This window comes from Mirounga leonina, unplaced genomic scaffold (genome assembly GCF_011800145.1).
Source record: "Mirounga leonina isolate KUSES-001 unplaced genomic scaffold, KU_Mleo_1.0 Mir_94, whole genome shotgun sequence".
Lineage (NCBI taxonomy): Eukaryota > Metazoa > Chordata > Mammalia > Carnivora > Phocidae > Mirounga > Mirounga leonina.
In genome coordinates this window covers 24,735,971-24,762,312 of record NW_023270855.1, presented here as the reverse complement: position 1 = coordinate 24,762,312, position 26,342 = coordinate 24,735,971, and the positions used below count along the sequence as shown (strand labels likewise).

At 39.7% G+C, this 26,342-nt stretch overlaps 1 protein-coding gene across 1 annotated transcript in view; it reads right to left on the bottom strand.

The window, feature by feature from the left end:
* SUCLG2 (succinate-CoA ligase GDP-forming subunit beta) overlaps positions 1 to 26,342 on the bottom strand; it is a 257,845-nt gene that overhangs the window by 112,455 nt on the left and 119,048 nt on the right. The window contains exons 3-7 of the mRNA XM_034997522.1: positions 18,510 to 18,609; positions 17,379 to 17,469; positions 11,601 to 11,753; positions 9,939 to 10,028; positions 2,059 to 2,155 (exon numbers count right to left, since the gene is read on the bottom strand). Coding sequence (XP_034853413.1) covers positions 2,059 to 2,155; positions 9,939 to 10,028; positions 11,601 to 11,753; positions 17,379 to 17,469; positions 18,510 to 18,609 — 531 coding nt within the window. The remainder of the gene's footprint in view (positions 1 to 2,058; positions 2,156 to 9,938; positions 10,029 to 11,600; positions 11,754 to 17,378; positions 17,470 to 18,509; positions 18,610 to 26,342) is intronic.

The window sequence follows — 26,342 nt, the reverse complement described above, 5'->3', positions numbered from 1 at the left end:
TATCTATCTATCTATCTATCTATCTATCTATCTATCTATCTATCTATTTATGTCTGATTGCTGTGGCTAGGACTTCCAGTACTATGTTGAATAAAACTGGTGAGAGTTGACATCCTTGTCTTGTTCCTGATCTTAGAGGTAAAGCTCTCAACCTTTCACCATTGAGTATGCTATTAGCTATGAGTTTTCAGAGATGACCTGCATTGTGTTGAGATATGTTCCCTCTAAACCTAGTTTGTTGAGGGTTTTATCACGAATGTGTGTTGTACTTTGTCAAATACTTTTTCTGCGTCTCTTGAAATGATCATATGGTTTTTATCCTTTCTCTTGTTGATGTAATGTATCATATTAATTGATTTGTAAATAATGAACCACACTTGCATCCCAGGAATAAATCCCACTTGATCACGGTGAATGATTTTTTTAATGTATTGTTGAATTTGGTTTTCTAGTATTTTTTTTTTAAAGATTTTATTTATTTATTTGAGAGAGAGAGTGAGAGAGAGAGAGCACAAGAGGGGGAGAGCGGGAGAGGGAGAAGCAGACTCCCTGCTGAGCAGGGAGCCCGATGCGGGACTCGATCCGGGGACTCCAGGATCATGACCTGAGCCGAAGGCAGTCGCTTAACCAACTGAGCCACCCAGGCGCCCCGGTTTTCTAGTATTTTACTGAGGATTTTTACATCTATGTTCATCAGAGATATTGCCCTATAATTTGCTTTTTTTGTGGTGTCTTCATCTGGTTTTTGTATCAAGGTAATGTAAGCTTCATAGAATAAATTTGGAAGATTTTCTTCTCTTTCTGTCTTTTGGAATAGTTTGAGGAAAAAAGGCATTAACTCTTGTTTAAAGGTTTGGTAGAATTCACCTGTGAAGCTATCTGGTGCTAGACTTTTGTTTGCTGGGTGTTTTTCCTGGACTACCTGAGAAGAGGACCTACATCTTATGAATGTCAGGGACTTGTCTATTTTGTGTCTGATAATGGATGTTTACACAAACACCAGTCACTTCACTATACAAGACAGTTATCATTTTTACCACTCTTTTGGATTAAAAAACAAAACAAAAACCAAAAACCAAAAACCAAACTCTAAGGCTTAGCTCAGGTCTGTGGCCAGAACATGGCAGGTCCAGAATTTGAATCCAGTCCCCTTTGTACAACACTATACTGTGTCCACCTTGGTCTACAACTTGGTTATATTTGCACATAGCAGATCACCTAATTTATGCAATGGCAAATCCCTATTTACTGACTGCCCACAACATGGTAGACAGCATACAAGACACTGGGGGTGAAATGTGCTAAAAAAGACAAGGTTCGTGGAACTTACATTCCTGTATCCCCGTCCTATCCACCTGAAATCCCACCTTCTACCTCCAAACACACATACATTCACAAGCTTTTATTATCGAATTAATAGGAACTTACAGAATACCAGCTGCATGTAAGACACAGTGCAGTGGGGTGGGTACTGAGATAGAAAACAGTTCTTTATACTTTACAAGTACCTGATGGATAGAAAAATCTTCTCTACAAAAATGCCTCCTTCTCCCACCTGAATCAGAAGCTGGTAACTAAGTAAGGTGAAAGAGTTGGATGAGAGGGCACTAGGGCTTTGCCGTGACGATATAAATCCAGCAGGGGGGCACAAAGTGCATTTGTACACATTTATGCAAACTAAAAATCTTCAAGCATTTCCAGCTCCATAAAAGCAGGTGCATTCATTATACTCTAATGCAGAGGCTCCTGTTCCTACCCAAGATTTTACCTCAGTATAAGCAAGAAAGGCCCTGGAAAAACAAGGGGGTGCTGGGGAATGGATGTTTCTAAATAAAACTAGAAGGAGCTTCCCCCGAGGCCTGGCATTTGGCTGCAAGCAAACTCCAGTGCTCAAGTGTTCAACTGTATCATGGGAGTATTTGAAACCATGGCAGAAATTAAATTGCTGAATGAAATGAATGCAAAGCTGCTGCTGCAGTCTTTTGTACAATTTAATTTATAGTTTGCATAAATTATTACATTCATTTGTTGTTGTTGCTGTTTTCTTTTTTTGGTTACCTTGTCCTTCTGGGGTTTCACCAAAGGGATTCACTTCCACCTGAGTAGCATCAATTTTCAGGAAGAGACTGTACAGCTTCTTAATTTGATCTGCAGCCTAAACAGGATCAAGTACAACAAAATTACACCAAAGCAGTAAAAGAACATTTATTTTGCTGGATTAATGAAACCTTAAAAGTAACAAGTTATGTCTTTACATTCAGTTAGGTTTTCTGAAGTTCAGTTAGGTTTTCTGAAGGGAAAAAGAGAAAAGCATAATTATTTTAATTTCCACTGCTATTCATTAGAAGGAATTGCTCAACTTTCCTCCAGACACCAGGAAAGACCATTATCAGGAAAACAAAAATATTTTCAGTCTGGTCTAAAAACATTGTTAATCTTTTTGTAAATTATCATGTCTCCATTAGCTGAGCTACGCTGCAGTATGAGCCACAATCATTAATACAAACAAGCTCCATTTAAGTAAAAGGTAAACATGATTTTGAGAGTTTATAATGACCAGGTTTTCCTTATTAAACTAGAATAAAACAGTTATTACATTCATCAGTTCAAACCTATAATCTGGGAAACAACAATCACTGAATGTCTAATGGAAACTGTGGCAAGGCAGGAAGATGAATGTCCTACACAGTAGAGTTAGGGAACAACACAGTTCAAACTAAACAGTTTGTCCTGAAGGCATAAACCATAAAGAGCCACAATATCCAGAGTCTCCCCGATGTTATGCCCTCACTTCATTTTTTTCCTGCTGCTTGAAATTCACTCATTCATTCATTCTTTTCAACCAACTTTGATGAATGGCCTAGTCACAGCATGTTGGCATTGTGTGAAGTGGGGCGAGGGAAAGACATCATGAATGGGGCCTTGACAGAGCCCTGGAAAGCCCACACCTAGAGGGAGCAAGGCCTGTGATGAAACTTAGCATGACTGTGCATCCGTGGCTCAACGCTGGCTATCAGTCTCATTCTTGGCTCCACCTTCTTGCCTAGCCATAATTCTCTCTTGGCAATATTTTTGCTCATTGTTCCAGCCCTGCATTTTTGCCCTCCGATCCAGTTCCAGCTTTTCCCCATCCCTACTCTGGGTATCAGGGAAGTTGACACTTGTAGGTTGAGTTTCCAAGGCTTCTGGGCTGGATGGCTTCCAGCTCAGTTGAGCCAACGGGAAGCAGTGGTAGGAGACAAGAGATAGAAGAAAGGGAAAAACTGGGATACTTCCACCCCTCTCTTTCTGCCTTGCAGAAGCATCTTTTCCTCTGGCTTTAGCAACCACCAGAGACCCACCAGGGTTCTACCCTCTGTATCCCATGGTGCAGAAATACCAATGCCTCACTTCGCTCCACCAGCATGCAGGGAGCAACAATTTCCTGTTAGGCTTTAGCTCTACCTTGCCTCCCGGTCCACCCTGAACCATGTAACCAATTCCCTGGAACAAAGTTCCACTGTGGTGAACACGGAGAGTGCTTTCTTTGTTCCAATACTGACTGAAGAACTCCTGGAAATGAAATTCATGTTGTCTTCATTTATTTTATATTTATAAACCTTCTTAAATCCTAATTTGAAACCAGGTCGCTACAGATAAACAAACATACATAATGGGTAAGACTGAATATTTTTTAATACTGATTTTTTTTCTGGCTAGATAATATATATACATGATACAAAATTCCCAAGGTATGCAAGAGTCTCCCTCTGAACCTCCCCCGGACTCCCCGGCCACACTGCTCCCGTGGCTCATCCTGCAGCAGCCACTTACTCACGGGCTGGTGATTCAATGACAGATACTCTAGGTATGTGCAAGTATGCATATTCTCCATTCGTCTTTTTTAAAAAACCAAACTTGGTTCTAGACCTTGTTTCTTTACTTAAATGATTTTATAAAGCCTTCACTGGCAACACAAATAGAGTGATCTTATTCTTGTAAGTGGCCACATAATACCTTACTCGAATGTATCAGAATTCATTTAGCCTGTCTCTTAAACAATAGTCCTTTGGTTTCCAATCGTTTGACATTACTTAAAATGCTGCCTTACCTATCTCTGTATGTGTATCATACATGTGACTGATCATCTGTAGGATAAATTCCCCAAAGTGGAGCAAAAAAGGGGTGTGGGGATTTTAAATAATAAAAGATCATTCTATATTATTCTCAGTAGAAGCTATCACTAGTTCCCCAGCCCACGTCCCAGGATCAGAAATTGTTTTTCCATGCACAACCATCAGCTATCGATCTTTGCCAGTATGCCAGGTAAGAGTGGGTATCTCATATAGATCTTTAATTGGAACTGCTCTTACTATTAATGAATTTGAGCATTATTCTATAAGCTTAAGAGATCTTTGTATTTCCTTTTCTCTGAATTTTGCCCATTTTTCTGTTGCGATTTGTGTCTTCTTTCTCACTGAGTTATAAGAAGCGTTTTTACATGTCGGAAGTTAGCTCTTCATCTCATATAAATTGCAAATATTTTTCTCCTTTAACATTTGCCTTTCACCCATGTGTCTGTTACTTCTGCCACATGGAATCTGGTAATAATGTCACTCTTTTCTTTCACGGTTTCTAGCTTTGGGTCAGACGTTAAGAAGGCTGGTCCCACTCTGAGTATTAAAACAATTCTCCAATTTTTTCAAATACTCTAAGATTTCTCTTATATCATGTTTATTTATTTATTTTTTTTATCCAAATGGATTTTATTTGAGCTATGGTGCAAAGCTGATAAGTCACTCACTGCCAAACAGATTTGTATTTTTAGGGGTTTTCTAGGTCATCTGTGGGAGCTTGCAATGTAAGCCGCATGAAAGAGGCATGGTGTCTGTCCTGGGCACTGTGGCATCCACTGGACCTATATAGCCTCTGCACAGAGTCAACACTCAATAAATACTGGTTCAATTAATGATTAATTTCATAATAAGGAGAAACCACATAATGGAAAAAATTTCTGGGCACATGCATATATAAGATCTTATACTAGCTACTTTAAAACTTTCTTCTTTTTTAAAATACATGTACAATAAAATGCACGATCTCATTTTTTTAAGTGTACAGTTTGGCAGTCTCCAGTATATTCACAGTGTCACGCAACCAAGTTCCAGAACGTTTTCATCCTGCAAAGCCAAAACTCCACACCCATTAAATAACAACTCTCCATTCTGCCCTCCCCTCATCTGACAACTGCCATTCTTTCTGTCATTGTGAATCCGATGAGTTTAAGCGCCTCATACAAATGGAATCACACACCTATTTATCTTTTTTGACTGGCTAATTTCACTTAGCACAATGCCCTCAAGGCTCATCTATGCCTTCTCAGAACCTCCCTCTTTTTCAAGGCTGACCAACCTTCCACTGCATGTATATACCACACTTTATTTATCCATTCATTTGTCAGTGGATACCTGGGTCGCTTCAAAACTTCTTAAGCCTCTATCAACCTAGCTTAGCTGGAGGCCTGAATTTTCTTTTTTTCTTTTTTTTTTTTTTAAAGATTTTATTTATTTGCGAGAGAGAGAATGAGAGACAGAGAGCATGAGAGAGGGGAGGGTCAGAGGGAGAAGCAGACTCCGTGCTGAGCAGGGAGCCCGATGCGGGACTCGATCCAGGGACTCCAGGATCATGACCTGAGCCGAAGGCAGTCGCCCAACCGACTGAGCCACCCAGGTGCCCAAGCTTAGAAGGATTTTTTTTTTTAAAGATTTTATTTATTTATTTGAGAGAGAGAATGAGATAGAGAGAGCACGAGAGGGGGGAGGGTCAGAGGGAGAAGCAGACTCCCTGCTGAGCAGGGAGCCCGATGCGGGACTCGATCCCGGGACTCCAGGATCATGACCTGAGCCGAAGGCAGTCGCTTAACCAACGGAGCCACCCAGGCGCCCGAGGCCTGAATTTTCTAAACATTAATGCCATTTTAATTATACACTAACACAGCATTTGGCTTATATTCACCCTTTATTACTGTACAGACTATAAACCCTTTTTTGAGCAGGATTGAAGCATGATTAGATTTGTGTTGTAAGATCTCTAAGGGAAATGTGTTATAAAATCTGTGCTGTAAGATCTAAAAGGGAGAACCAGCCCAGCTTGGAGACAGAACGTGCCTTATTCCAGAGGCCATCCAGTACATGGCTATAAAGGCTAGGCAGGGAAGATGTGTCAGTTGAGCAGGTGTAATAATAGAAAATGGCAGGCCCTGGGGCAAGCTGAGGTTAGCTCCCCAGCTTTCTAAACATGTTCAAATTTAAAAAATAAATTAAACACAAGTCAAAGAAAACATTCTGCTGTTTACCTTACAGTCAGCCAGCTTCCTACTGCCACCTACTTCCTCAGTTCAAAACCACACTACACAGAAAATTTGTTTTCTCTTCTTTTGCCACCAATTAATGTTATTTTAAGGTTGTTTGTTAAGCAATTTAAAAAAATTAAGATGCTAAAATCAAATATCCTTTGAGCCAAATGCACAAAACCCTGACAAATTTACAAGTACCTTCAAAAATGTTTTAGCATGTTAAAAATTTTAGAAATATTTTCATTTTATTCCAGGAACTAATATCATCAACATTCACATACGGTTTTTAAAGCCAGCCAGAGGGACAAACCATTCTCAGAGACATTAGTGATCATTTATTAACTGCACCCATCAAATCTTTTCATTAGCTTAAATACTAAATAAAGATGCATGTTGGCAATTCATGGTGCCCATGTTTTCAGAAATTAATAGTATAGAGGACAACAAAGACACACTTGAGAAATCTGTGAATTTTTAGTCATTTTCAGCTTTCCTGTGGCTTTAGTCTCTTCAACCAATTCTTGCTGAAATGAATTTTGTCGGGAACACACACTTGGTAGTTTTTGTGCAAGGTGATACTTATTTTTTTGTTAAGTCTAATGTGAACACCTCACATTCAGAGACAAAAGCCATGAGTTACAGGAAAGATATTAATAACTTTACAAGATAATCATGTTATAAGTTGTTCATCCATAAGAGCTCTGCCTCCAAATGCCTAAACCACGTTCTAGATGAGAATTAAGTGACTTTCAAGGTCACACTGAATCTGAGGGGCCCTGAAGATACCACTTCTTGATCAAAGGATCACTGACTGATGTTCATTTAAATATTTTCTCTTCTGGAGAGCCTCCTGTGTTTACTGGACCCTGGCTTTTTGGAATGTGTCACTGACCCCTGTGGCTTGAGGAAACATCCTAAAGCAGAGGTTGCCAAATCTACCACTCCAGCACACATACAGTCTCCTTCCTACAGTGCAAATATAATCAGGTGTCCCTAGGCGAACAAATTCCAACCCACCTACAACAGATCACCCTCGCTCTCCTTCGCACTCCCTCTCCCTGGAATCACCATCAGCCACTGACCACTGTTCTGTGAGCCCCTGGAGAACACTGGCTATTTCTCATCATCTCTGTTTCCCAGGGTCCAGCAGAGTCAGCAGCACCCAGGCAAGCACTTACTCCAACTCTGCTAAGCAAATGAAGATTTAAAGCCTATCACTTAGTGGGTGACAGAGAAACAAGAAAAAAAAAAAAAAGTTAAAAAACGTCTTTCCTCGATACGTTCAGTTAAAAATATAATGATGTTATAGCTACTAAGGACCCCTGAGAACTTGCATGTTCATCTTCCTTCCACAGGTAATTCATTTAAAACCTAGAGTGTTTGGGCTACTGAGAAAACATGATTCAATCATTTAAGAGCTATGACTTTTCAAGTTCTCTTATAATAGGGAAGGGGGAGGAAACTATCTTCTGGTGTACATAATACTATTAGTGTCTTCTCTAGAACTCTCTGTTATGTTCACCTCCTGAGCTGTCAAGCATGGTGTAGGCAGATTCGCCCACTCCAGACTTTTTCCACTGCCCTTACAGCTACCTATCACCAACTTCCTAGGAATCTGTTCAAGGTGGATATCCGGGATGTGCCGCTGCACTTATTCATGCGTATGACAAATGTTTCTAGGGCACCTAATACATCTGCCAAGCACTTTGCTGCCAACGCAGCAGTGAGCAAGGCTGACAAAGTCCCTTCCACGGTTTAGATTAGGATCTGCAAAGGTGAATGCAAATAAGTAAGAGAAACAGAGATGTGCAGAGGCATATGGAGGAGATGAATGGGGTTATGGAGCACATTCTGGAGGTGACTGCAGGACAGTGTGGCTAGAACACGGTGACCATATGAAAGAGTGGTCTCAGTGACCATCACCCCTACACAAGATGCCCCACAATAAATGTCAAATGGGCGGCTAAGCTAGTTAGTGACCTCACTCTCAGGGGGTGAATCCAACCCCGCAACCCTTACTCAAGAATCTACCAGCAGGTCACTAATTTGGCATCTCTTTGACAGTCTCGGAATGACAATTAGTTCCTCTACCTGTCCACCGAGTCTTGGCTCTCTCTCCTACTAAGGTTTAGTTCTAGATGTTCCTGCCCCTCCTACCATCTTGAACCTTCTGCTTTCCAAGGGAGCCTTTCCTCCAAGGTTCAAATAAGTGCTGTCCTCTCTTAATGTAAACACATGTTTGTTAAAGTCTTACCCTGCTTTACCCTTCTATGACTTGCCTTAATGCCACCCTTAAATTTCTAGAGATAGAATCAATCAAAAGTAAAAGCAGAAAGAAAAGAGCGTGAAATCTGTTCTTTTAGAGGAATGTTGCCCAAATAAATTAAAGGAAATGCTCTATAACCATCTAGAGTCCAAGGGGAACACATACACACTCACACACACACATATACACACTCACACACACACTCACATGTACATACACACTCACTTACACACACACACAGACACACACTCTCTCTCTCATATATACATACACACAGGACCTAGGGTTATTAAGGTGGTTTCTCTTAGTCGTGGAGGAGTTAAAAACAGCCAGTAAGTTTGGGGCACCTGGGTGGCTCAGTTGGTTAAGCAGCTGCCTTCAGCTCAGGTCATGATCCCAGGGTCCTGGGATCGAGCTCCGCATCGGGCTCCCTGCTCAGTGGAGAGCCTGCTTCTCCCTCTCCCTCTGCCTGCCACTCTGCCTACTCGTGCTATCTCTCTGTCAAATAGATAAATAAAAGATATCTTTAAAAGAAAAAAAAACAGCCAGTAAGTTCTTCTGATTTAACTGTGAGACAAAGAAGCTTGCTTATGTAAACATACAATCAGTCTCTATGGGCTGGACCAAGGGCAATGCAGGACTGTGATGTTCAAGACAGATTCTCTCCCTCAGCAGCTCAGAGGACAATTTTTCTGTCTTTGAAGCTAAGGGGTATAATTACTAAATTGGCATAATTTAAGCTGTTTTCAGTGAAATATCACTTTCAGGCCATTAATATTCATCTCAAATCCCATTAGCTATGAAAGAATAGCAATTAGTTAAGTAATGTGTATTATTAATAACAATAACAGCTGACCTTTCTGGAGTACTGAATAAGCACTTCCCCACATCAGCGTACTCAATCCTGACAATATGCCCTGTTTCACGGATGATGACACTGACGTTCAGATGGGCAGAATCACACATGCTGGGAGGCAGTGCTCGATTCAAACTCAGGTCTGCCTGACTCTACAGCCCGTGCCTCTAAGCACTCCAGGGGCTGGCACTGCGGCACTACAGAAGAAAATAAAGAGACTAACATATGTAGCAAAATGCACATGTTTGCATGCAACACTCACACGTGGCCACATGCCTACATATATAGGAACACACCTCATCAACATCCTGTTCTGGAATACAAGGGAAATAGTGTTCTCCATCATAAACAACTGGGGGCAAAACTGTTAAACGATAAATAATCCCATGTCCTGGAAATCACAAATATTAGAGGAAAGTAAGCAAGGTAACAAATGTTTTCTGAAACAAGTCATTCACAGTGGCCTCCGCATGCTCAGGTACCTGGTTTTTCAAAGGCCCAAGGAAGCCGAGATTTTCTGCCATCCGCTGAGCTTGGCTGTCCTTTATCCCTTCCATAATGTCGATTTGCTCCTAGTAAAAATGAATCAAATAAGAAAAATTCAGACAGGCAAATGAAAAGACTTACAACCTTGAAAGAAAATGCTTAGTATTTATTTGCAAATGAGTAACTAAAGTGTGGCGCCTTTCCAAAGATCTCTGAGCAGGGCTATTGCAGCTGCCTATAGGGTATGTTTTAATTAGCAGACCATCTAAAAAGCAGCCTTTCCAAAAACTATATAATTCTTCAGGGTGGCATGCTGACAAGACTATCGGATGCCAGTTTTCACTTTTAATTACTATACAAATGGCACTGACGAATATTTAGTCAGTTAATTTTTATGACATCTTTTGGAAGGCTTCCAAAGTAAGGTTCTCCTGCCTAATATTGCTGTTAAGTTTAGAGCCTGTCATACGTAGGTTAAATATTACCATATGATTTAAACAGTCTATTGATGATAATTATTAATAATACCTTAGCTCTACAAAGCACCATTCTCTCCAAGATACTGGGTGCTGTTCATATACATTATTTCATGTATTCTCTTCACAAATGGAGTGACTTGTTTAAATCACATTAATTTTGAAAATGGCTAGGCATTATTGGTAAGACAGCATGTAAAATCTCAATTTAACTTCCAAGGTAGTTAACCTAAATATATGATATCGGTGAAAACATTCTAAAACTAATAACCAAAGTATCAGTACCTGATCTAAACAAAGAGGTTCAAGAAATAAAATCCTCGCTTTTTGAAGGGAAACAAAATCACTTTGTAAAAGAAATAATAAATCCTTCTGCGAAAATTTTATTTTTCTTTTTTTCCTGGTAAAAATTTCTAATGTGATTTTTGATACTAAGACCCCAGAATTAAAAAAAACAAAACAAAACAAACCAGAATTACAGTTCTAAAGACCATAGACTTTTCTTCTTACAACTGAGGTAGGTTGAGAAGCACTTTATACACATCACCTCATTCTTCCTCACAATTGTATGGTGGAAATTACCCCCACTTCCACTTTAGTGATTCACAAAACGAGGCTTAGAAACGCTGAGATACCTGCTAGCTAGTTAGGATTTGACTTCAGCCAGATCTGTGGCTAGAAACTAAGGGCAAGATTTAAAGGACTGAAACAAACTGATAGAATCTGGACCTTTGAAGGACTCTGTCTTATATCAGCGGTACTGGGAGACATGGAGGCAGTCTCCAGCTCACATTCGGTCTCATAGGAGAGAATTTCTGGATCCTACATACTATGAAGTGGGGTAGAATTAACCCAGAGGAAATAGAAAACTCACAGTCCTCACCACACTGGTTAATTCTTGGGGCAGGGTGGATGGAAGAAATGAGGAAGGAAGAAAAAGCAGGAAGGATGAATAAAGGAAGGGAGGGAAAGAGCAAAGAAAAAGACCTTGGATAGGGAATACCTTCATTCTAGCCAACTTCAATTGAGTGCTTGCTCAGTTAAGAAAAAGGACTCAGTGTCTTCGTGCCATAAATCCCAGAAGTGAATGTACTACTACCAGCCTCAGACTGCACATTAAGTCTTTAACAGCTTGTGCAACAGTAATCAATGAACACAACATAGCCAGGAATCTAAACATACCTTAAAAATAAGTTCTGGATTCGAAGCTGCCACCTCTTCGATGTCAACGCCCCCCTGAGGGCTGCCCACCAGTACGGGGCCATTGCAGGACCGGTCCATCAGAATGGCCAGGTAGGTTTCTCTGGAAATGTCCAAGGCTTCAGCAACCATCACCTACCACATCAGTGAGAAAGTCAGATTAATTCAGCATTGAGCTGAGTTCCACCTGGAAATCTATATAAACTTGCTACACCAATCAAACAGCTTCATTTAAAGGCTCTTTAAACCCAATGAGCTAGCTCCCAGAGATTTGAGAGTTCTGCTCTCATGGTACAGAATGCCCATTTTCACCTCCTTAATTGATCCTGCTAACTTGCTCAAGTGACAGGTATTTGGTTTGCCTCAAGGAACCTTCCTACTTTAATCTTCTTTTTTTCTTCCTTGAGAAACCCTGACACTTAAGAAAAACTCCAGGAAAGCATTTGTTATTTTAATTTGAGACCTTAACCGTACATACATCTTGCTACACTAATTTTTCTCAGATTGCTCTGGTGGAAAACCAAGTTTGTTGCCAAAGAAAGGATTCTTTCTACAACATGTCTGATGCTTCCTATGTTTGTATACCTCTATCTTGTGGACCACTGTATTTTTAGTTTAATTTCTACTTTCTTTTAAATTACACATATACTATTTGCTTGTCCAAAAATAATGCAAAAGGCACCAAAAGTATATAAATGGGACAGTGAGATAGCAGCCCCCTGCTGCACATACACAATCCTTGGGCCTCAGGAGTGAGGGTGATCAGGAGCCCATAGGGAACCTCATGTGATCATCAGAAAGAGTAGCACCTTCCTCCGGGAGGATGCAATCGTGCGCATGCCAGGACCATGCCTGGGCAAAAGACAAGTGGGATGGAAGGATTTCACTTTGTTTCTTATCGTCTCAGCCAGCTGTCCTTTTGCTCAGCACAGCCTCAGCAACTGTGTGTGCAAGCCTACCAGGAGAAACCACTATTGACTTTCTATCTCTTTCCTATGCATCTACAAGCATTATAGTAGTGGAGACTTCCTGCAGATGAAAGCATATTATACATACTTGAATGCCTCTCCTTCTTCTTGTTCTTAATCTTAATACTACAACTTGGAGATCTCTCCAAGGTCCTCTGTCTTCTTTGTGACTAGATGGCACTTACATGTCAGTATTTATTTAATCATGTCCCTACTGACAGACATTCATGTGGACTTCAATTTTTCTAAAATGCTACTGCAGTGCTTATTTTTGTACGTATACCTTTGCTCATTTGTTTTAGTATCCCTGTAGATAAGGTACCTAGAAGTAAAATGACTAGGTTTTAGACTCTTCATATTTAAAATTTGTTAAGTACTACCAAAGTACCCTAGAGAGAGGCCGTACCAACTGACACAACAAAAATGTTGTAAAAGATATCTTCGATGATTTAAAAAGAAAAGAATATTCATAACTAATAAGTACTAGAAGTAAAATAATAAAAGCACTAACATTGCTTTTCCTAAAAGTAATTCAGTAAAAGATTTCACCAAAAAAGTCACAGCGTTACATGTTAACTCTACAGGTACCATCAAAGTACTAATTTTTAAGTCACATGAAATGTGATAAATATATGATGATTTAAAAAGCTATGAAGTAGGGGCGCCTGGGTGGCTCAGTTGGTTAAGCGACTGCCTTCGGCTCAGGTCATGATCCTGAAGTCCCGGGATCGAGTCCCTGGATCGAGTCCCGCATCGGGCTCCCTGCTTGGCAGGGAGTCTGCTTCTCCCTCTGACCCTCCCCCTTCTCATGTGCTCTCTCATTCTCTCTCTCTCTCAAATAAATAAATACAATCTAAGAAAAAAGAAAAGAAGGGGCACATAGGTGGCTCAGTTGGTTAAGCGACTGCCTTCGGCTCAGGTCATGATCTTGGAGTCCCTGGATCGAGTCCTGCATCGGGCTCCCTGCTTGGCAGGGAGTCTGCTTCTCCCTCTGACCCTTCCCCCTCTCGTGTGCTCTCTCATTCTCATTCTCTCTCTCTCTCAAATAAATAAATACAATCTAAGAAAAAAGAAAAGAAGGGGCACCTAGGTGGCTCAGTTGGTTAAGCGACTGCCTTCAGCTCAGGTCGTGATCCTGGAGTCCCTGGATTGAGTCCCGCATCAGGCTCCCTGCTCAGCGGGGAGTCTGCCTCTCCCTCTGATCCTCCGCCCTCTCAGGCTCTCTCTCTCTATCTCATTCTCTCTCTCAAATAAATAAATAAAATCTTTAAAAAAAAAAAGCTATGAAGTAATGAATACAGAACTTCTTTTCAAACACATCACCAGTTAAAAATAAAATATCTTATAAGAGGCTTCATATTGATTCTTTTATCATAAATGGTAACTCATGACTATGTAAGAAATACTTCTTGGCACATGGTGTTAGGATTTTCATAGAAGCATGCTGTTTTCTAGTTCACTTTCTAATAAGAGCTAGTCTAGAGAAGGAGATTTAACAATTTCCAGTAGTTATTCTGAGAAGCAACACAACATTATAACTTCTTAGGATGTCATTCAAGAGTCCTATTCTTAATCTTCTAAAATGTTGACAGATGTGCTCTGCATTCCATCAAATCTCTATTTGTAAAGACCAGCTGCTGTCTCCAAAGGCTCCCGCTTCGTAGAAATAATGTACCACCCTCTAAGAAAACACTCCCGGGAAAATGATGATTGTCAATGGATAACTCAAGATATTTTATTTCAAGATCAGTTTTTTGACATTACCATGCCCTCCATATGGCCCAGGAAATCAGAATATTTTAGGCATTGTTACAGAGTCTAAATGGATTGCATGCACACTCACCCTACAAGGACCTCAGTTGATATATTTAAAAAATATGACTTCATCTGTGACTGACACAAACGGTATCATCAACACAACTTTCTGTGGAGTCCTCCAGGATGGGAAGTTTTTGGGAACTACTGGACCACTGAACTGGTTGGTTTGTTTTTTGTTGTTGTTGTTTTTTTAAAGATTTTATTTATTTATTTGAGAGAGAGAGAATGAGAGACAGAGAGCATGAGAGGGAAGAGGGTCAGAGGGAGAAGCAGACCTCCCGCTGAGCAGGGAGCCCGATGTGGGACTTGATCCCAGGACTCCAGGATCACGACCTGAGCCGAAGGCAGTCACTTAACTAACTGAGCCACCCAGGCGCCCAGTTTGTTTTTGTTTTTAATATCATGCTATTGAAACTGTGATCTGTGGACAAGTACCAGCATACAAACTATTTGTAACAGGACCATGATTAGGAAACATTAAAAGTATACTTGGGGGGGCGCCTGGGTGGCTCAGTCATTAAGCATCTGCGTTCAGCTCAGGTCATGATCTCAGGGTCCTGGGATTGAGTCCCGAATCAGGTTCCCTGCTCCACAGGAAGCTTGCTTCTCCCTCTCCCACTCGCCCTGCTTGTGTTGCCTTTCTCACTCTTTCTCTCTCTGTCAAATAAATAAAATCTTTAAAAGTATACTGGGTTCCTCAACTTCTCTCGTTGTAGAGTAATAACCTTCACTGGTACTGAATCATGAAGAACATGATGAGTAGCACAATCTCACCTCCCTATTATTATTATCCTAGGGAACATTGGAAGTGTCTTGGCACAGACTTAGAAAAAAAAAATCCAATGTGTACAATGTACTAGGTGTTTAAACAACTTCTCAAATAATCTTATAAAGTTTCTATAATGGGGATGGGGGGGGGAACTTCTGACTGCTACCCAAGATTTCATAAGTAAAAAAAAAAAAAAAGCATGTTCCTTAAAGTCTCATACAATGTTATTGTTATAGGAATGTGGTGACATACATAGGGCGCCTGGGTGGCTCAGTCAATTAAGTTGTCTGCTTTCGGCTCAGGTCAGGATCCCAGGGTCCTGGGATTGAGCCCTGCATTGGGCTCCCTGCTCAGGCCAGAGCCTGCTTCTCCCTCTGCCTGCCGCTGCCCCTGCTTGTGGTTGCTCTCTCTCTCTCTGACAAGTAAATAAATAAAATCTTAAAAAAAAAAAGGAATGTGGTAACAAATTTTACACAGAGAAAGGACAGAAATAATACATGGCATTATTTCAGGGGGGGTGAGAAGCCAAGGAATTTTTACTTTCAAATTTTTATATTTCTGTAGGATTGGAATTTTTTACACATGTGAATCACTTTTACAATCAAAAGAAAAAAAACCAACACATTACTTAAAAGTAAATCATTCTAGTCATTTCCTGGCAATGACTCAATGTACAAGCATGCACTTATCTCCAGCCTTTCAGAAACCTATCTACAAAATAATTTTATGCATTACCATGCAGCGCAAATCTGCTTAGGTACTTTAGGTACTTTTAAAAAGCATCACAAACTCTAATCTAAAAACTCACATAGCCATATAAAACAACGAATTCCTACAAACAAAAATACTAATCATGTGCTCTGTGGACCAATTTTGAGGAACTTAACACAGGAAAAGGCTCATAACCAGATTTAAAAGGCAAATAAAAGTACTGTGTTGGGACAAACAAAAGTCAAAACAAAACACTTTTGAGTTTTTAGTAGTTCCTACATCTGAGAAGAGGTGGGAAAGGGAAATCAGCATAACCAGTTTCGTCGGTGTGCTATCTTGACATTTAGAAAAGCTCTGTGTTCTCAGAATGAAGGAGCTAATGACCACCAGTAATTCCATCTCCTTCTTCCAGACCAAGAGAGGCCCAAGAGAGCCCCTGTCATGCACACTAAGAACCAAATGGCAATTTTTTTTTTTTTTGGTCATGTCAAAATTTTCCACACAACTCACTCTGAAAAATTAAAAACAGAATATACTGCATCAGGTTCCCCCACACATGGCATACTGGTGGAGACCATCATCTGTGATGCTGTGTCAACCAAGCAGATAGCTGCTTCCCAAAAGGCTGGGCCCCCATTCACTGTTATGACGGGGTCCTCTAACCACCTGTGCTTGCCAGGGCTGGGGTGTAGGACCTTGTCATCACAGAGGGGCCAATGTTCAGAAGGGTCCCCATCTTGGTCTTTTGGTGTAATGTTTTGCTGGAGCTGACTTGAAATTTGAACAAAGTGCCCTGAATTTGTTTTTGTACTGGGTCCTGCAAATCAGGTAGCCAGCTGTGGCGACCTCTACGCAGGTGGAGGGCATATAAGGTGGACAGACTGACAGGAGCAGGGTTAGGTTCTGGCCTTGGCTCCACCACCCACGATTTTATGACTGAGGCAGGCCACTTTACTTGCGGCTTTCTGTTCTGCGTGTGTGCATGACGTGCATCCTAGAGAACTTGGGAACCCTAAGAGACCACTCATACACAATACGTGCAGTGATAAGTGGCTTTAAATGGTATTAACCTCCAAGTAAGGTATAGGGACACTTAGAAAAACAATCATGGTGGGTAATTCTGATTCACAGGATGAGGGTGGCGTTGTGGAGGAGCACAGAATGTCCCACACAGAGGAATAAGAGCTGTTATATGAAGCCCCTTCCAGCTTCAAACAGCATGTGCCTGTGTTCTGAAAGGGAAACCCGTTGATTCGATCACTCACCCACACCTACTTTTACTAAATGCTAATGATAATAGACACTTGTACTATTACAGAACACTTCTGATTTCTCCTCAAAGTCATACCACAACCTAAACAGATCATATGAGGTTTAAAAAACAAAATGGCATATCACCAAAGTGTATTGCTTCATCAGATTGTCAAAACTAAAATAGGATTTTCTCTTCTTTCTAACACATACACAGAAAATGACCCGAAGCATTTGTATTACCTTGTTAACTTTTACACCTTCTTTTGGAGTTTGTTTTGTGGCTAGATTATACCCAATCATCTGTTTAGCCAGCTGTCCCACGACTTGAGGGCTGAGAGAGAGAGAGAGAGAGAGAGAAGGAAAAAAAAAAATCAATGTCTATGCTGAAAATTATTTTAAAGCAGACTGCATGCTACATCCTCATGTCCGCACTGCACAAGTCCAGCTCCACCCTCAGCGAGTCCACAGGGTTTTTTGCTCATGTTACTAGGTGCCTAGCCCTGTACCAGAGGCTCATTGAGAACAAAATACATATGACGGAGGGAGGGAGGGAGGGAGGGAGGGAGGGAGGGAGGGAGGAGGAAGGAAGGAGGAGAAGGGAAGGGAAGGGAATGGGAGGGGGGGGAGGGGAGGGGAGGGGAGGGGAGGGGAGGGGAGGCGGGAGGGGAGAGTTAGGCAAGGGGAAGTGAAGAGAAGGGAGGGGAAGGGAGGGGGAAAGGGGAAGGGAAGAGAGGGGAGGGAAAGGAAGGAAGATTCTTGCTTCCCTCTGCTATTCTCTCTCCCCAAAATAAGTTACCATCATAGTAGAAAGACACTGCTGAAATGCGTAACAGATTTAGATATGAGCTGAATAACAAAGACCTGACTTGGGCAATGTGAGAAGTATTGTCCACTGAGGGGCACAAGGGAGAGGGTAAGATTCAAAGTACATAATGAAAAGGTATGTGACAGAAGAGAAGAGGAAAACGGGCAGTGCTGGGCCCTGATACCCAAAGGCTCATACTATCAGACAGGAGGGACAACTGAAGCCACTGGTACTGGGAGCCACTGCAGGTTCTGAAACAGGGAAGTGACAATATGGAGGCAGCATTTAATTTATGTTATCATTTTCAACATTTATGATGGATCACTGATTGTCTAGGACAGAAGGAGTGTCGGGTTTTCACCAATTAGTGAAGAAAAAATCCTCTTATGAGATAAAGAACATTGGGGCACTGTAGAGCTCTCTACCTATAATTCATTTCCTTTATTTGCTACCTCCTGCTTCCACCCCATTCCAATCATCTTGTTCTCGGTGCTTCCTGCAATCATGAGCAAGATCTTCCATAACTGTTTAGCCCAAAGACACAGAATTAAGATCTCCAGACTTACTCTTTTGTTAAATGTACACCTCCCTTCAAACCGCTACTGAAGACACCTTTTCCTCTTCCTCCAGCTAAGATCTGGGCTTTTAAAACAAATTCTTTTGCATCTGAAAAAGAAAATTCAGAATGGGTAGTGGATTTTAATTTTTTTTTTTTTTTTTTTAGCAACAAGCAATGTGGAAAAGCATATACCTCCCAAAAGCAGTAAAAGCTCTCTTAAACTAATTTTGAAAATAAAGGCATAAAGAACTTCAAAAAAAATCAGGGCATCTAAATACAAAGTCTTTATCAAGGACATTAAAATATTTCCTACCAGTTTAACCTAATACTCAACCATCCCAAGAGAAAGCAAGGCATGTGTTCCCTTGTTCTTTTGAGTGTCAGAAGATGCTAAATAAATCCAGGCCGGAGGTATTAATTTTACTGTGTAATGACACTCCCATGTGGCAGAGGCACCAATCTGCCAGTCAGAAGAGCTAACTACTAGCTGAGATGTCAAAGGGAAGGCTGGAGTACATGGGAGAGATGCAAAAGGAGTGGTTAATAACTGTATTCTTGGAAACCAACAGATTTCTGAGTGGATGTTCTAGATATTGGTGGGACTGGATAAGGGAGGAGGAAGTGGATTAAAATTGGAAGCAAGCAATATTTCTGAAATGTTGGCAGAGTAAGAGAACATCCTAGGGGAAAGTGGTGGTGGAATTTTCATTTCTCAACACACTCAAGGAACGGGGGAAGTGTCTGCTTTTGACCTTTGAGACCTGACTCATAAACTCAAGTATCTTCGTGGGCCTAGCTCAAAAGCTACATGTGTGAAACAGCCCAGTGACAGAAATGAGGTCTTCAGCAAACAGGAGCGCTGCCCCCCCGCCCCCAACCACCAAAAGAAAAATAAGAGAAAAAACGTGCAGCCTTCAAACAGGTTTCATAAACCAAATAGTACATTTCTTCTGGTCACAACTGGCATCCTCTCTTGGTCGTTCATCTTTGTCTAAATTCAAAAAACTAAGTCAATCTTCTATGAGGCTCTAAGAGTTTTCTGGTTTAACACCAGGTTCAGAATCTGCAGACCAGGTTTCAATCAGGCCTCCATCCCTTACCCCGCTGTTGACACCTGGCTGGTTACTTAATGTTTCTGAGACTCAATTTACTCAATTGTGAAAAAATGATGGGATTTTGAGAATTAAATCATACATACATGTGAATACTTTATCCCAAGAGCCTGAAAACTCCTAAGATTAATGAAAGACTACTGCCACAATCAATTAATTCATTTTATTACTTTTCTATATTGTAAAGAATCAAAAGGATTATTGCCACTTGGGCAGATATGGGTAAATAATAATATTAATAATAACAAGTTTGCTGGTGTCTGCCACCATTCCTGTACGGTGAAGGCTCCATAAGTGTTGGCTATGTCAGCTATCTCTATCACTGTTCTTGTTACTCAAGGCAAGCACGCAAAGGTTCCAAGAGAAGGAGCCACCGAGGGTTTTATCATGAAGGCAACAGGGAGCTACAGAAAGATTCAACATTATGACAGCATTGGGTAAGACAGTCACTCCAGCTGATATAGTCAGATTATTAGGGTTCACTGTCTTTACTGGTTGGTCTTCTTTTCTCCTATTTGCTTACACTCAGGAAACTAGGGTTCACCTTCTCTCAGAAGCAAACAGAGCTCCTTCTTTGCTGCCCTTGATACCCTTCAACTCTTGCTGCTGCCATATATATGAACCATCATAGCATCAGTCAAACCCATGTCTTATGATAAACTGGCTCAAGTCTAACTGGGCAAAGAACAAGCTATGATGACAACTCATTATTAGAAACACATGAGGAAAGAAACCAAGTAGAACAAATTTATTTCGTAGTTAGGCCATTGCATGTAAGGACATGTGGAGTTAAGAGCAAGGACTGTGGAGTTAAACAGACATAAAATCTCCAACCTCTGCCCATCACTTTCTTCGTAGACAAGAAGAGAATGAGGCTCAGAAAGGTAAAAGTAAAAGCCTGTCTGTAACATGGTTATAATGAAGTAATCTACAGTGTCAGGATGATGTGAGGAATAAATGAAAAACAGTAGGTAAAGTGCTTATCTCAATGCCTGGCACGTTTAAAAGAAGTCAAAACATGATAGCTATCATCACTAATTATTTTCAGCAATTAACCAAAAAAATGGCATATAGGAAGACATTTCTTATTTCTCTTTTGAAGACATCACGTAGAAAAAATACTTTTTGCCGTCTACTCAAATTTTTAATTGTGATCACTTCAAATTCTTTAAAAAGGATAACCAGCATTCCATTGCCATTATCAATTTTCATAAGCTTGTCATCCAGAAGAAAGAGATGTGTTTCTCAACGAGCTTTCCAGCAGCAAAACTTGAAAGCAAGACAGAATACCTAATTGGGCATTGTTAATTGGCACTACACAGGCTTAACTGAATCAGCCTTAGGCATGAACTATCAAGACAGAGAAACAGTTGTAGCCTCAATGAAGTGTTGTCGATTACATGTGTCACCATTTGACCACGCGTCAAAGGACACCATGCCACCTAACTGGTAGACTGAACAGCCACTTGGGGACTGTGCATCCATACTGGGACAAGTGGCAAAGACAAAGGAAAAGACTGTATCCAATCTAGGTACATCTCCTGCAACTTACACCCCAGGCCAAAAATAAGTCCACTAAAATCATCTCTTCTTGTTAGATGTCAAGTGCTAAATCAGTGTAGTATGTCAATAGCCCAAATAAAAGCAAGTTTTTCTCATCTTGCCTGAAACTCACATGAAGTAATTTAATTCAATTATTTACTCAAAGGGCTGAAAATTAAGTGGCCAAATCCTGCTGAACAGTATCTAGTCTTTTCATTCAGTATTAATCAAGTTGATTCCACACAATGTCCCTGTTTCCATTTTAAAGATCTGATTTCTCCAAATATACAAATTTCTGGGTGGTTTTTTGTTTTTCACATTACCTCCCTATTTCCAAACAAAATTACAAAAGAATATCCCAGACACAAAATCCAATTTTTGTCTAACATAAGATGATTTAACCATACTTTAGGATAACAAGCTAAAAAAAGAGATAGAGGGGAGAAAAAAACACCTACTCTAATAGATTTTGTATAGAAATACACTGCACTTACATACTGATAACCATATTACTGGACTCCAAGTTAGTAAAACCTAGGTATGTATAACTCTAAATTCCTTGCCCTTAACTACTACTCTTATATGCAGCAGCCTTAATGTGCAGTGCATTTACTTTATTTTGTTCCTTTTCTGGTGAGTTTCTGATAATGAACAGTGCTCACGACTAGGATTCCACTCAGTTAGATGGGAACCAGTTATACTGTAATTTATATATATTTTAGGAGAAGAAGTATTGTAAGCAACATATTTGATAAGTTTATCAGTACATAAGATTCTCAACTACCATATCACTTATTAGAATAATATTTGTAGCCATTTAGGAAGCCTAAAAAAACCCACGCTGTGGTCTTCTTGTTTGACTCTATTAGCCATATTAAAATAATGCTTTCTCAAATGTTCTCCTCTCATTCCTTACCACAAGTGTCATTCTAATTACAATAACACAGTTTTATACCAATTTTTATAGTTCCCCAATAGTCCCAGGCTGGATAATAAACATTCTTGGAAGCATTATTAAATCTAAAAGGAAAAAAAAAAATAAATTCATTAAGGAAAGCATAACCTAAAGAGAATAAATAAGAAATGTTTTAATCAGACAAGTTTTGTAAAACTAGTTCACGGCATCCTGAAAATATATTTATGCAAAATAATGTTTACATGAAACAGTTCAGAACCATAATGCAAAAGGACCTAGCAAATGTCTGAAAATGTTAATCAGGTGTATCGATAAGAATGTTATTTGTAACTATCTTTTTAAAACAGTTTAGTGAATTCAATATTGCTCTCTTCAAAAATATAATAGTTTCCTAAATGCAAATGCAGCGCTGTAGAGATGGAGGCTACAAAGGTGATCATCTATTTTGAGTCAATAACACTGGAATTGTTGGGGAACTATGGATTCCATGGTTCACCGCCAGAGCAAATTGGAATATCCAGTTTTCAGCACAATTGCATGGCATAATTTCCAGCATGGTGATCACCTTTCAGGAGGTTTGATGGGATTTTTTTTTAATTATGTTATGTTAATCACCATACATTACATCATTAGTTTTTGATGTAGTGTTCCATGATTCATTGTTTGCATAGAACACCCAGTGCTCCATGCAGAACGTGCCCTCCTTAATACTCCTGATGGGATTCTTAATTGAGAAAGTGACAATGTATTTCAGATTGACCTATTACTGGAAGGCAAGGGGGGGGCGAGGCAAGAAGGGGGGGGTGAGGCAAGAAGAGTCGAAGATACTACAAAAAGAGGAATTATAGGGTGATAAGTTAGAGGCCTAAGTGCTAATTTCCCAAAGAAAATGAGTTAACATCTGTGATTTCATGATGATCCAAGAACCCAAACTTAAAATTGGAGAATTACCTATCTTTGATTATTGTAATATCTCCTGTAGATGGAGTCCTATTTCCTCTTGTTGTAACGAGGTCACTGGGAATTAGATAATATTGCAACGACTCTTTCCATATGCTCAGTGGCATCCCTGAGACTAAAACAATTATTTTAACTTTCAACATGTCTGACATAGGCTCGCCCAACACTGGAACAGAGAATTTCAAACACACAAGACATCAGAATAAACTATTTCACCATTGGTCACATCCTTTGATTGAATTAGGATTAAAGATACTTAGCTTCCCACCAGACTGCTACCTATCAAAGATTTAAATCGCACGTATCTGAAACAGTCATTTTTAAAATAAAAGATGGAACTAGGACCATCTCTACTAGAACAAGGGTTTTGTGATACAAATAGGAAGTTGCTCAGGGAGACATTATTTTAGTGTTTTTGTTGTTGTTGTTGTTTTTTGTTTTTGTTTTTGTTTTTGTTTTGAGAAAGAGAGAGAAAGTGGGGTGGGGGGAGTGGCAGAGGAAGAGGGAGGAAAGAGAGCGATCTTAAACAGGCTCCGTGCCCATCATGGGACCCCATGTGGAGCTCGATCTCACAACCCTGAGATCCTGACCTGAGTTGAAGCCAAGAGTCAGATGCTTAACCAACTGAGCCACCCAGGCGCCCCAGGGAGACATTATTTTACATTAAGAAATCCTTCACTGATAAAGCTTTTATATAAGTTTTTTTTTTTTTTTTTTAGATTTTATTTAGTTATTTGACAGAGAGAGACACAGCAAGAGAGGGAACACAAGCAGGGGCAGAGGGAGAGGGAGAAGAGAAGCAGGCTTCCCGCCGAGCAGGGAGCCCAATGCGGGTCTTGATCCCAGGACAATGGGATCATGACCTGAGCCAAAGGCAGATGCTTAATGACTGAGCCACCCAGGCTCCCTGCTTTTATATAAGTTTTAAATCTTAAAGTTCCTATTGAATATAGTAGTCAATTAATTCTACATTATCTAAAGTAATTCCTTCATCTGGAGAGTGTAGGGGCACAATAATGCCACTTGGAACAGTTTATTGGTTATAAAGTAAGTAATAATATCATCATAAGACAACACACTTTTTGCTTTTAAGGGAATAATTTTAATTTTAGTTCCTATAAAAATTCCTAAAGTTTGAAAAATCATTTTTTTCATATTGCCATACTTAAAAAAATATTGCATATGCATTACCAAATTATAGCTCTCATTAAAATCTGTAATGATAAACTAGCCTACTTATCTGATTATGTCACTGATGTTATTGCTTTCATAACCATTAATACAGATTTCATTGGTGATAAAATATTTAAAGCTAGACTAAAATTACCTCAGAAAGGCTCAATTCACTTGTAATATCTTACTTTTTCTTATAGTTTAAGACTAATAAAACAATCTTACATTTTGTCTATTAAAAGATATATTTCTTTTTTTAAGATTTTAAAAATTTATTTTAGAGGGGGTGCCTGGGTGGTTCAGTCGGTTAAGCATCTGCCTTCAGCTCAGGTCATGATCTCGGGGTCCTGGGATTAAACCTTGCATCGGGCTCTCTGCTCAGTGCGGAGTCTGCTTCTCCCTCTCCCTCTGTGCAGTCTCTCTGTCTCAAATAAATAAATAAATAAAAATCTTTAAAAAAATAAAATGAGTCTCTTGTAGACATCATATCAATGGGTCTTGTTTTTCTATCCAATCTGATAACCTGTGTCTTTTGATTGGAGCATTTAGCCCATTTACATTCAGAGTAACTATTGAAAGATATGAATTTAGTGCCATTGTATTAACCTGTAAAGTCACTGTTTCTATATATTGTCTCTGTTCCTTTCTGGTCTATGTTACTTTTGGGCTCTGTCTTCACTTAAAGGATCTCCTTTACTATTTCTTGCAGGTATGGTTTAGTGATCACAAATTCTTTTAGTTTCTGGTTGTCCTGGAAGCTCTTTAACTCTCCTATTCTGAATGACAGCTTGCTGGATAAAGTATTCTTGGCTGCATATTTTTCTCATTTAGCACCCTGAATATACCATGCCAGTTCCTTCTGGCCTGCCAGGTCTCAGTGGATAGGTCTGATGCCAGCCTTATGTTTCTACATCTGTAGGTTAAAGACCTCTTGTCCTGAGCAGCTTTCAGGATTTTCTCCTTGTCTTTGAAATTTGCAAGCCTATTATATGTCTAGCTGTTGACCTATTTTTATTGATTTTGAGTGGGGGTTTTCTATGTCTCCTAGACTTGAATGCCTATTTCCTTCCCAAGATTAGGGGAGTTCTCAGCTATAATTGGCTCAAATATACCTTCTGCACCTCTCTTTCCTCTTCCTCTGGGACCCCAATTTTTCTTTTCCCGCTTTATGGTATCACTTATCTCTCAAATTCTCCCCTGTGATCCAGCAGTTGTTTATCTCTGTTTCCCTAGTTTATTTATTCTCCATCATTTTATCTTCTATATCACTGATTCTCTCTTCTGCCTCATTTATCTTAGCAGTTAGAACCTCCATTTTTATTGCATCTCATTAATAGCCTTTTTGATTTCAACCTGATTAGATTTTAGTTCTTTTGTTTCTTCAGAAAGGGATTCTCTAGTGTCTTCATGCTTTTTTCAAGCTCAGCTAGTATCTTTATAATCATTATTCTCAATTCAAGTCCCGACATATTATTTATATTCGTACTGATTAGGTCCCTGGCAGTGAGGTCTGCCTCTTGTTCTCTTTTTTGGGGTGAGTTTGTCTGTCTTGTCATTCTGTCCAGAGAAGAATAAATGAACAAGAGAACAAAACACAAAAATAGCAACAATGACCCCAGAAAAATTTATACTAATCAAATCAGAAGAGATCAGAAACTGGAAAAAAGAAAAAGAAAAAGAAAAAAAGAGAGAATATAATCAAACAAGTGAACAGAACAGAGCAATACAGTAGACCCTGGGTGTATTTTGGTCTGTTTGTTAGAAGAAACTAGATCCCAAAATTGTAAAGAAAGAAAAACTTATATATATACAAAAATAAAATCAAATACAATGAAAGGAAGCCAAAAATGGAAAAAAAAAAAAATATATATATATATAAAATGTAAATGTAAAAATGAAAATTAAGAAAGACTTTAAAAAGAGTTTTTAAAATAAGAAATTAGCTGAAAGGAAAAAAACATTTTTAATTGTTTATGAATTCTATATACTATTTTCCCCCAGCACTGGACTTTTGCAGTTCTGTGTAATTAGTAAATTCAGTCTTGGCAGGATGTTCCTGCTGGTCTTCTGGGGGAGGGGCCTGTTGCGCTGATTCTCAAGTGTCTTTGCCCAGGCAGAATTGCAGCCCCCCTGCCCG